Source organism: Zootermopsis nevadensis, unplaced genomic scaffold (genome assembly GCF_977971745.1).
Source record: "Zootermopsis nevadensis isolate Lab colony 2312 unplaced genomic scaffold, Znev_1.0 Znev_ptg000061l, whole genome shotgun sequence".
Lineage (NCBI taxonomy): Eukaryota > Metazoa > Arthropoda > Insecta > Blattodea > Termopsidae > Zootermopsis > Zootermopsis nevadensis.
Window position 1 is genome coordinate 17,696,160 of NW_028259192.1, and position 12,120 is coordinate 17,708,279.

General features: G+C 36.7%; 2 protein-coding genes across 6 annotated transcripts in view; one reads left to right on the forward strand and one right to left on the reverse strand.

Moving 5' to 3' along the window:
• Positions 1-12,120, forward strand: part of LOC110830995 (uncharacterized) — a 217,716-nt gene that overhangs the window by 61,866 nt on the left and 143,730 nt on the right. The window lies entirely within an intron of this gene.
• Positions 1-12,120, reverse strand: part of LOC110831800 (uncharacterized) — a 124,823-nt gene that overhangs the window by 60,130 nt on the left and 52,573 nt on the right. The window contains exon 2 of one of the 2 annotated variants that reach the window (XM_087340982.1): positions 3,627-3,733. The exons of the other annotated variant lie outside the window; for it this stretch is intronic. Coding sequence (XP_087197108.1) covers positions 3,627-3,635 — 9 coding nt within the window. The 5' untranslated portion in view covers positions 3,636-3,733. The remainder of the gene's footprint in view (positions 1-3,626; positions 3,734-12,120) is intronic. 2 annotated transcript variants of the gene reach the window in all.

Below are 12,120 nucleotides of genomic sequence, written 5' to 3' on the forward strand. Positions count from 1 at the left end.
GTAAGAAGACTTTTTATAAAATGTAATTTTCTTTGTAATAAGCAGCAGTGATATCTTAGACTCATCTAAGTGCCCCGTTGCTTGGCAACCAACATAGCCCTCACCCTGGTCCTGTTTCCCTCTTCTTGCGAGGGCTGCTGATTTCCTAACTTGAGCAGACTCGCTCGTTTCCTTCTTTCGAAGGTGTCTCGGTGTGGTGTTTTCCCCACCCACATTGCAGAGGGCGTCCAAAGGCCATCACACTCTTCATCGAAATGAATCGAACCGAATAGAATTCCCAGCCGGTTCGTTCCTTTCGATTTCAGCTACTGTGTGCTTTATCTTAAGAAAATGTCACTTTTCTTTAAATGCTTAAGTAATACCCTTTTAACTAAGTAACTAACTAACTAACTAACTCTCTGGTAGAGAAGCTGCAGGTCCAACACCGATAACACCAAATCCCGCCACCGGGCTCGATCCTGAGTTAACTCCATTCATTTACCATCCTCACAGCCCACCTCCGAAAGATCCATCTTCATATTTTCCTCCCTTCTCCTTCGCAATTCCTTTGAGGTTTTGGAAATTCTGAGACATTGAAAGCGTTTTAAAGAACTTGTTCTAAGAATACCTTGAGGATCTGAATCGGTTCTGTTCAACTTGTTTCGATGTGATATGCGCTGGCCTTAAAGCGATGTTCTCTCTGCAAGAATTTAGTGACGCCAAAGTTAGGTCACCTTACTTTTAAGATGCCATACCACTGTTTCTTGCATCATTATTGAGATTTATGTTTCTACGTAAATACAAAGTCACAGTTCATATAACTATTTCGACATGTGCATGACGAATTTGTAGATTTCGCACGTACATTTCAGAACTTCTAATAATTACTTGCTTTCCTTCCTATTTGATCAATACCAGCGATGCCCACGCAATCGGGAAGGGAAGGATTTGTCGCTACGCCTGCACCTCCGACATTCAAGTTTCCACAGTTTACAGTATTACTTTATGTTTGTCTGAGACCTCGAATGCAGTGGTGCAATATTTGTTAAATGACGTTATCGTATCACTAAATTCTCATAACTAACATTTTTCGTTTCCGCATTGTAACTGCATAACGCTTTTCATTTTTACAATGGGATAGAAGTCTTAATACCAGACCTTACTGTTAATAAATGTTTAATAATTTCTTAAAATAGTAAAATGTTCCTGTGAAGTCCACTCCTGCATGGCGCTGGTTGATGTACCTCTAAATTAAGGGCCTTTAATGAACTTTGTGCTGATTTTCAAGACTAACCAACCGTACATAGCTATGATTATATGAGTTTAATAAACTTCGAACAAAGCTACTTTTATAGTAGAGAATATCATCTTATCTAAACATTTTATAAGCATTATTTTTTTACTTTTAAAGTGCATTGGCCTGGCGACGACATAAACACCAGAATTCTTTTGTTTTGTAGAATAAAGGGAAATTACGAAATCTATTAAATTTTCTTGCGAAAAATAAACGTCGTGGCTTAAGGAATTGAAAAATATAAAGATACAAAAATTCCAAATAAACCCTGACTAAATATTGTCACTGCATTTCCCTTTTTATGCTGTTTTAACAAAGTGTATGAAGTGGGCGTATGTGTTGGAAATTATACTTCCGCTTGATCTGTCAAGATCAATAAGTTACGTAAAATTACAAGGAAATCATTTGGAAAATGTTTAACGTTTACTCAAAATTGTATTACACGTTTTCACACTTAATGCCAGTATCCGGTTTGCTTCAATTGTGCATCAGAATAGATTGTTATATTTGAGTCGAATAGCAGCAGCGAAAACAAATGCTGCCTTAAAATGCGCTCATTGGTTACTGTTTCAATAAACGCGCATTTTACCCTCCATATATTCCGAAGAACTTGTGGCAACAAATTGAAATGTCGATAATCTGATTATCGCTTACAGCGCGGCAATACCAATCCTGCAATTAATTCATTTCCGTCTCATTTGATAACTCTCCGGCGCCCTATTTGATCGAGCCCTTTAATTTAGTGACAGTTTAGCTTACCCTTGTGTTTTGTTTAACGCATGTTTCCGTCTTCCTCAGTCCGATCATGACGCAGCAGTTCATTTCAGAATTCACTTCCTCTTTCACTGTAGTGACGTTTCAAATGTTTTAAAATAAAACGATTCGCAGAAGTTTATCTGTCTCATTTCCTGGCGAGATATACATTTTATTTAGACAGGATTTTGCTGGTTGCATAGGAAGAAGCTGTTTCTTGGGTGTCAAGATGGTGGCTGCCGGCCGGTGTATGATTCCACTGACCTGCGAATTAGTTTAACGACTCTTACAGTCATTATCAACATCTCGAGGCATTAATGTGTAGTTTTTTTTCTGAATTACGTCATAAAAACTGTCGATAATTCCATTTCCGCCTTTGTATCTGTTGCGTAATTGCGTGAGCGTACTTGATAGTTACTTGGTTATAAACTTCTCCTCGTTTTTTCAAATTTCTATTATAATAGTCACAAAACTCCACCGTTTAACCCTATCCTGAGCCATATGCATCCAGTTAACACTTGCACGTTCTATGTCTCTAAAATCAATTTAATATTGGCCTTCCATCAATACCGATGGTTCCCAAATGGTCTCTTCTGTAGATTTTATAAAGTGTTCCTGGTAAGAATTTTAAATATTTCCATTTAAGTGCAGACTAATCAAACTTACAAATTAAAATAACTAAAACTGACTCTTTACTTGTATAACATTTCTGTAACTTCTGTATCCCAGAGTCCCCGAACGAAATGTCATCTTTGTACACGTGTTTCCATTCGACATGTTCATAAATTCCTATAACCTGCTGCAGTTCAAATTTTTAAGAGACTTTGCTGAAATGTTTAATCAATTATCGTTATGAATTCAAAAGAAGTAAATGTGGACTTTGTACTTAGGTCGGTCATAGTGTTTTACAAAGTTGCGCATTTACCAAGGATACATCACTGTTCCGTTTTAACAACTTAATCACCTCTTCAGGGAATGATGATTCTGTTGCTCACAGCTGCCATATTAATATTTCCCAATATAGAATATCGGAATGATGCCTAATGCTTCGTGAAATTTGCTAGGTGTAACAGAGCTACAAAATGCTACGTCTCCGCCCCAATTTCTCATGTGATGACATCTTTGATTAGAGCTTCTTTAAAAAGAACGGTTTCTGTGAAATATGAAAGATTTGCCTTTTCCAATTTCTTCGAGGTAACATTAATTTATGATTTATATAATCATTTTTCCTTCACATAAGTCAGGTCTTGTGAGAGAGACCATTAATATCGATTCGCGGAGGAACTCGTTTACGTGCAGGTCAACGTATTGTGAGCCATCAGAGCGGTGCCAGAATTGTTTCCTCTTCAGGTGAAGTCTCCGCCTTTGTAGTCTAAGACGGTTGCATCTAATCATAACATTCTCAAGTTGTGCCATCTTTACTTTAGAATGGATCTTAGCGTATACCAGTGGCTTATGTTGAGTGGTTTGTTTCAAGTGTTGACAAAATAAGCACTTATCATTCAGGCTAGCATGGTCATACATAATTTGCTAGAAGATGATTGTATTCTGGGATGTTGTACCGTGTAGCCTCATATACCGACATTTCGAAGGTACTTACTGAATCCATCTTCAGGGTGATGCCGTGAGGACCTTGAATCAGTTTCTAACAGACTCCACTCCGTCACGTTTTAGAGTACAGTCATTGATACTCACCGCCGTCAGAACCTGAAATCTGACATAATTTTTAGGCCAGCAAGAGACTTTTTAAGTGTTACAGAAATGTTAAGAAATATTTGTACCCTAAATGATCTTACAGTTACGTTAATATGTTTTTAGTGGCAATTTCTTCTTTGTACCCATGAATGTCCTCACATATTCTGATGTTTGTGTCCTCGAAAGAGTAGTGTCTGAGTAGCAATATAGCCATAAATGAATTCTCAACTAAAATTAGATCATAAACATCATTTTTTAGTCGCATTGAATAGATGTTAATCTTTATCCCACACTGTAAGTAAAGAAAGAATGAGGTTATCTGATGGCAGAGTATGTGAAGTGCATGTAAAATATTTGTCTGAAAAAGGCAGAAAAGTCAACATGAGAAACCTGCGCCTACATGGGAAGATAATATCAAAATGGACCCGAAAGGTGTGAAGGTGAGGACTGAATTTTACTGTCTCTTATTATAATCTGATGGGCTTTAGCGAACGCTGTGAACATAATAGTTGTTTGACAGACTTGAATGACTGTTAGTGTTTTAAGGAAGATTTTGCACTATGAAATTAGCCAGCACAAAACCCTTTGGAATGAGCGAATGTTAACAGTCTAATTTCGGGCGATGAAATATCAGCAGAATAACTTTATATCCTGTAATTAATGTGTAAACATACTGACGTTGTAGAATTTGCCTTACTGAAGATAGGAAGAGACGTCTTCATTAAAAGTGGTTATCTCGTTAATTTCGGTATGTGCCAAAACGTTCTCGCGTTAGGTATTGGTAAAAAAGGTGGTATTATTGCATAGACATTAGCATATAAATAACAGGATTTCTATTATATTTCATATGGCATTGATTGACAAACGCATATTGACGAAATATAAGTTTTAAGCTATAATAACTAATAGGATTTACTTTTCATAAAGTATAGATTACGTTTTGTTTTTATCTTGTTTAATGTTCACCAAAACGACTATTCCAGACAGTGATGCAAGTCACGAATATATGTCCCATTTGCAGGAAACTTGACGGCACTAGTGAAATATACGAAGCAGCAGCAGCGAACCAAAGTTCGTTTTCATATTGTTTTCCTTCTCAGTGACACTGATATCGGACAGGAGAATGTAATTTGTTAGGTTTGTTGTGAACGTCACACAAAGTCGGCTATGACGTCACGGTTTTCCCCTCTCTTACCAGATTCAACTGCTAGAAATATAAGATATGCCCGCATTACTCACTGTTCACTAATAGATTACAAAAAAAATAGCTTGTGTTATGTGCAGAAAAATGGTAGTTGTACAAAAAACATTGAACTATTGGAACAACGGAGAGTTATGCCTTCAGATGTTTCTATGTAGAGGATTTATTTACACTCATAACATTTTATAAACATGTTTTGTGTATCATATTAGTACCGTGGAACTAAGTCTGTTGAAGCTTGTAATCAGAAAAGGGATAATCCCTGAAAATCTCATACACGCTCGAACTTCATGGCGTGTTTCGTAAACTTGGGTTAGTTCAGTAGGATTTGAGGTTCTCACTGCGACCAGTACGAAGATGGTTGTTTTCTGGGTTGTACCGCCGTGTAGTCTCCATCATCAGGGCGATTAGAGATTACACTGATTATGGAGGCAGCAAGGACCACTTCGGTAAACGTTACCATGCTATCTAGAAGAGAGACGCCTTTGACTTAGCTCGTTTTTTATGTTTGTCATTGTGGCGAAACCTCATTTCTGGCTGAACGGATTTTAATTGCTTCACACTGTTCTACGTTGTGTTTAATTAGTTATTTTATTAATCTGTCACAACCAAATTATAAATTTATAAAACAAGAAATTATTGTGCTGGTGTTATAGTTGCTGGTAATATGGTTAAATTTTGAAAATGGATCCATGTAGGCCTTAAGGTGGTTATTTGAATTAGGCGAAGCATGTAGCCTCACAAGTTTTATAATATATAAAATCTAAAACTTCTTGACGATGGTGAAGAGTCAATTGAATAAAAATTTTCTAGGATATTATCCATCGTCTAGTAAATATAAAACGTAAAACGACGTTTCGGAGATGGGACTCTATCTCCGTCTTCAGGTTCCTACATAGTTGGGCCCACTAGATAGAGCTAATCCCCGGAGATAGGGATTAGCTCTATCTAGTGGGCCCAACTGTGTAGGAACCTGAAGACGGAGATAGAGTCCCATCTCCGAAACGTCATTTTACGTTTTATATTTACTAGACGATGGATAATATCCAAGAAAATTTTTATTCCAGTTTTATAATGTTATGTTTTTTATGTGACGGATTAATACAGTTAGTGAATTCTGATTAAATTTAGTTTATTATTTGTCTAGATTTAACCCCTTTGACAATGTCACGTGATTAAAACTATAACCTCCTCATGATATAACTCTTTTTTGTTTCCTTATATGTTATTTTATCTTTCTTGGTTGTATTTATGTTATAATATAACTTGTTGCTATATTTTAGAGGCATAAGAGTAATTTTTTTATTTATCAATTGATAAGCAGTAAATAATTAATTTATTGCCAATTTTAATGACTATAGTAATAGTATCGTAGCATGATAATAACTATAGTATTCGATAAAATAAATATTGTAAGTATGTAAGGAAATAGATATTTTTAAAATACACTTTCGTTTTAACATACATGTTACACGGATGTTTCTAGCTCAATTTCGGTCAAGTATAATTTGGTATCAGAAGTTTGCTTCATGATTATTTTTGTACAAGTCAGAAGTGCAAAACCGTGCCTTTTCTCGTGGTTGTTGTGCAGCTGAAGTTGCTCATTCCTTCCAGAACACGACCGGGTGATGGAAGTTGGATTTGGGGGGGGGGGGGGATGAACAGGGACCGTTATAGCCTCCCACCCTTCACACAGCGGTTTCTGTGCCTGGTGCGTGATCTCGTGCCATATTCATTTGTTTAACAGCGCACAGCCTCAGCAGTTATTTATTATTGCATATTCTAGCCTTTCTGTTCAATAACTGTAGCTGTGTTTCCAAATTAATTGGTACACACGGTGTAAATGTGATGTGATGTTGGAATTGCGAGAGGGATGGAATTTGTGTCTTCCGAACTGTCATTTTCGAAAGGTTTCCGTACCATAATGTTGTGTACATTTTTCCCTTTACTTCGTGTGTGTGTGTGTGTGTGTGTGTGTGTATATATATATATATATATATATATATATGCATGCCAGCACATTCTAGCCGCCCTGATAATATTAATTGACCTGTATAAATTATTAAGCTCCTGGATATATAATCTCCTAAATTTTCCGTATGATTATCTTTAGATCGATATATTTCTTTTCCCGACTTTTTTTATTGCGTAAAACCATGTATTTTAATTAGGGTAATGTTATATGTGTTTTCTCATGAATTGTTTGCAAACATCAACATATCAACTGACTAGTGATTCTTATATATACATACTGCGCCTGAAGATGACCTTAATATGCCGGAACGTGTAGTGGAAAATTGGAATAATACTTGTATTTTTGTATTTCTGTTGACTATTATTCTACCCCATTTTATTTAATCATAGCTATACAACAGGATGAACCAAATGAAGTGCATGGTTACAAACACGTGTATTTTTTTCGTTTTGGCCAGCGAGTCGCAGTTTTGCCTCTGCACAGTGTTAACAGAGTTTTTTAATTTCGTCTTTCGGTTATGGGTGTGTACTTTATCACAGTTTATGTTGAAAATAAACGCAGTTTGTCATGAAGGACATGAGATCAGCGGGCATAACATGATTTACGTCGTCACAACGCTCCGCGACATAAATATCATCCCACTGTGTGAACAGACGTGTGGTTCAATGATGTACAATCCCTAAGTGACGTGGGACGACAAAATTTATGGGAATTTTTGAAAGTTCTATTATATTTTCTTGCAGCGTCTAATTCCTGTCTGATAATTCGTCATCTCTTACGTATAGGATCCCTAGTTCGGAAACAGTTTTTAAAGAGCCGATCCTTTAGACATCTTAAGACTCCTGGGAATTTAGAAATTAACTAGTATTAAAATATTAACTCTGCTTGTTTTGAATAATGTAGTTCTGAAGAAACATTGATTGTAAAACCAAAAAATCTATTCTGTTGTGGAGAATCTCTTTATTTTTTAAAAAAAGTTGGAAGCTTTTAGACAAACGTACGTCTACTTTCCTTTAAAAGTTTTATTCTGTATCTCGAGACTATAAAAATGTTTAAATTATTATGCAACACTATTATTTATTTATGTGCGTAGATTCCACCAGTACATATAACCACTAAGTTAAATTTATCATATATAACCGTTTCCATATTTGAAAATGTTAATCTGTTTCAAACCCAAAAATAAATATAATTTCGGTGGACAGATATTTAATCTCTTTTCATTTTACCTCACGAACTCTACAAAATGGAACACATTTTTCGAAGATCTATTACCTCTAACAAAGCTGTGTTGTGAGGCTTATTATATAACTGGAAAAACGTCACAATGCATCTTGAACTACTGAATATTCCATCTAGCGGTCAGCCGTCGTCTCTTGAAGTTCAGACACGAGAGTACTTACGAAGACTACAGCCTCGCCCAGCCCGAGCTTATGAATAGAAATGCATAACGGGGGTTGCAGAGAATTCAGTGGAGTTTTCTGCAGATTTTTTTCCGATTTCCTCTTTGGAAACAAAGCTGCACTGAACACACAGTCCACATTAATGTTCTCTCAGAACGATCGCATCAGGATATGCAGTTGGACTTTACTTGTTTTGTTTCTGTCCTCTCCAGGGCTTGTAGTGTCCAATGAAAATGAACAGGGTGATCATGAATGTTAAACTACAAGATGGAATAATGGAAGATGTATAGTAACTTATTCAGAATACAACGTAGGCAATGTCTGTCCTTAGCTCTTGAGATGCTGAGTCAGTTAAAAATCCAGTTTAGAAGTTTCATTGGTCGGATAATCGAAAATTTCGGATAATTTGAAAGATCAATGAAAAATACCAGGATAAATATCTCAATTTACGATATTATTAAATTACAAAGATAATACAATACGGCATTGCATGAAAAAATCACACAAGCAAAAATAGTATTTAGCATAATGTAAATTTTGTACGTGAAAGAATTTATTTCTTAAGAAATTAGTAATGGGTACGTCGGATAAAACGGAATGACGGATAACCGAAGGTCGGATAATTGTGACTACTGTATATTAAGTTGCCAGGATTATGTAGCCCTTCTGTTCACTGTATGTAGAACGCGAAGTTGCAAATCCCGACGTCAAACTTCACAGTCACAGCAGAGAAACTCGGGGGATTTCAGAGTTCTGTTATCTTCTCTGCAGAAAAAAAGAGTAACCTCATTTAGCATGTTCTGTCGTTTTGGTATCTGTCAAAGGATTACTTACCGACATGTAAATTCGAATTTTGTCACAGGTCTAGAGGGAAAGAGCTCTTGGCTCGATGCCACAGCACACCCCCCCCCCTCCCCGACGCCTCATTCACCCCGTCGATACAGCGACACATGGTACCAATCTGCTGCTATGCATGTCACAGCCATCGTAGGAACTGTTTTACAGGAAAACTTACACATTTATCCTCTTCTCGTTATACATTTTCCTACTTCTTTATTCATTTTCGTCCAACCGATTTCATTTAGATACTGATAGTGCTGTATTAACTTTTATAATACACTGCAGAGTTGTGTTGCAGTAATATATGGAACTAGGAGCCGAAACGTCGACACCGTATGCTAATAAATGCACTTCACACGTACGATAAGTCACTTGCATTTTTGTTTTCGATCTGTAGAGGGACACAAAATATAGGTAAGGAAGTCCGTTGAAGAAATTGATACCACTTTCCTGCATGAAGCAGAGTTATTCCTTATGAGTGAACGTAGAGTAGCAGTTGAATGATAAAGATGGAGGAAAACCGAAGGACCCTGAGAAAATCCCGTCCCACTGCCACTTTGTCCACCAAAAACGCAATGTCAATACAGTAATAAAACAATAATTTTGTATATTTTTCAAGTGTAAATAGAAATGTATTTTCATGAAAATGAATCAGACATGTTTCATACCTTATCAATAAATGCAAATGCTTTGTTTGGAAACGTTGTTTTTTTGAGAACGGCTAAATCGAATATCTGAGAAAGGTCTTTTGTGTAGCTAGGAGTTGTGAACGATTTCATTATCAGACTTGTTTATCAAGTATCAAATACCATAAACATCTGGAGAATTAAGAGTCGAATAAATCATCACTCCATGACATGTGTATGAGGACCGCCTGTTCGCTTTCAGGGCTGAATTATCTGTTTTCCCTATCTTCTGATCTCCATCTGTATTTGTGTGCTATTCCCGATCCAATTAATTATAAGAACCGCCTGTTGGCCTAACCTCATTACGTGCTCGGTACACAATCCTAAAATAATTACTCATCCGCTTTCTCAGAAGTACGTACTTAGATGTTTCCAGAAGTTAAATATGTATCTGCACTGGGTCCGACCTGACATGTGAACCGAGAAAGTAAATCTTAACGCTGTGCCCAATCTACACTCCTTGTTGCCCCGGGCATGTATTTAGTGCGAAATATTAATCATTCAATTATCTATTATTAAATAATAATATTAATAACAGTAACAACAACAACAACAGTTCGCAGCGAAATCAACTAGGCCCATATTCAGGGTGAATTTTCAGTATCTTCGATTTTATGTTATGCAGTCCCGCACAACAGCCGTTATACACTCTTCCTTGAAAACATTAGTTTCAATTTCGCAGCACAGCATGTATTCTTTCGTCGTTCGTTTCTTTCTTTTCTTAATTGTTTGGTTCTCTTTTCCTTCCACACCTTCATTTCTGAACGCGACTGTACTCCATTACGATGTTTTTTTTACGAAGGCTGTATGCAGTCAAACCATCAGCTGGCTTTTAGTCGGTTAATGCACTGGATAAATTGCAGTAGGGTTGCGTTTTCATACCAAGCGCTTGAAAGAAGACTAGCACAAATGCTGTGCGGAACTGTATAACAAAATTTTGAAGTCATTAAACATTCACCGTCTGTAGGTTTGTTTCCTCGGGGTTTCGCCCTTGTGTAACTTAAGTTTTCGTGGCTAAGACATATTTAATTCAGTATTCCGCTCGAAGATGGCAACTGCATTGTTCGCCGAAACGCTCATAAAGTGAAAACATTGCACGCGACTCTTCCCTGAAAACTAAAGTTTTATGAGTTTATAATTCATTCCACTTCTTCCGGTCTCCAACGGAATCGTCTTTCTGTAACTCGCGAGTCTTTAAATGACAATATCCCATGAAGGACTCGTATTTTACTTAGAACCAGTTAAACACATTTAAAGCAGAATTGGGCGTATTTTATGTGGGCTAAGCAAATGTGAAAGTATTTATTGTAAGGCACTTGGTACATAATGTAAAAATAATTAGTCATTACAATTAACAACAGCAGTGGTAAATAGTTTTATTATGTTCAGATTCGTGAATTATTACTGACCGCGCATTAAGAAAATCCTCTAGCCGAAAATTAATGATGGAAATTAGCTTAACAATAATTATTGGACCAGCTCATGCTGTCAGACTGTAATACAAGGAAACTTACACATCTTCGGTTACTTACAGATTTACCTCTAGTGTGAAAATATAGTACTTTAATTAACTTTACATAAACATTTTTTTTGAAATTCCTCAGGGCAGTCTAGATTATGGAAAGTTTCCTCTCGCCTCTTGTGATCCATAAACTGTAGCGACTGTTTATCAGATCCTTGATAATTTTACCTCAAGTCTCTGGTATCTGGAAATTGAGACCTACTTTGGCAGCAGCAGCGCAAATACGTACACGAATAGCCAGCGAGGATAAGGGCCATTGGGCCACGCGCGAGCATGATGAGGTCAGTGCCCCTTTTTGTTAGTGGACTCGAGTGTCGAACTGTGGAACACTGAAATCGATATGTTAGTGTAAAACAACACATCTGAGAAAATCAATCTGTCCGGAAGGACAGGCAGCACAATTTTCATGAAACGAAAGTTCTTGTGGTTATGGGTCGTTGCCTTATTTCTGTGGTTATTTTCTTACGAAATTTGTCGTATCTGACAAGAATTCACAAGCTGTGTGTGACTATAATTACGGGCATAAGTTACTAAATGAGTAATATAATGGTACAACAGTAACAAAGAAAAATAAGGTTTATAATGAAATGAGAATAAAATGTATGGAAATTCTTGTTATTCAGGTAGGAAAATTACCACACCACGTGCTTTACATAACACACTCCACAACTGCTGGGTGGCTGACTGGCTGACTAACTGACTGACTGACTGGCTGGCTGTTAAAAAATAGTTTAGATTTTGGTTTTAGTATTTCGATTTCAGTTCCATGCTA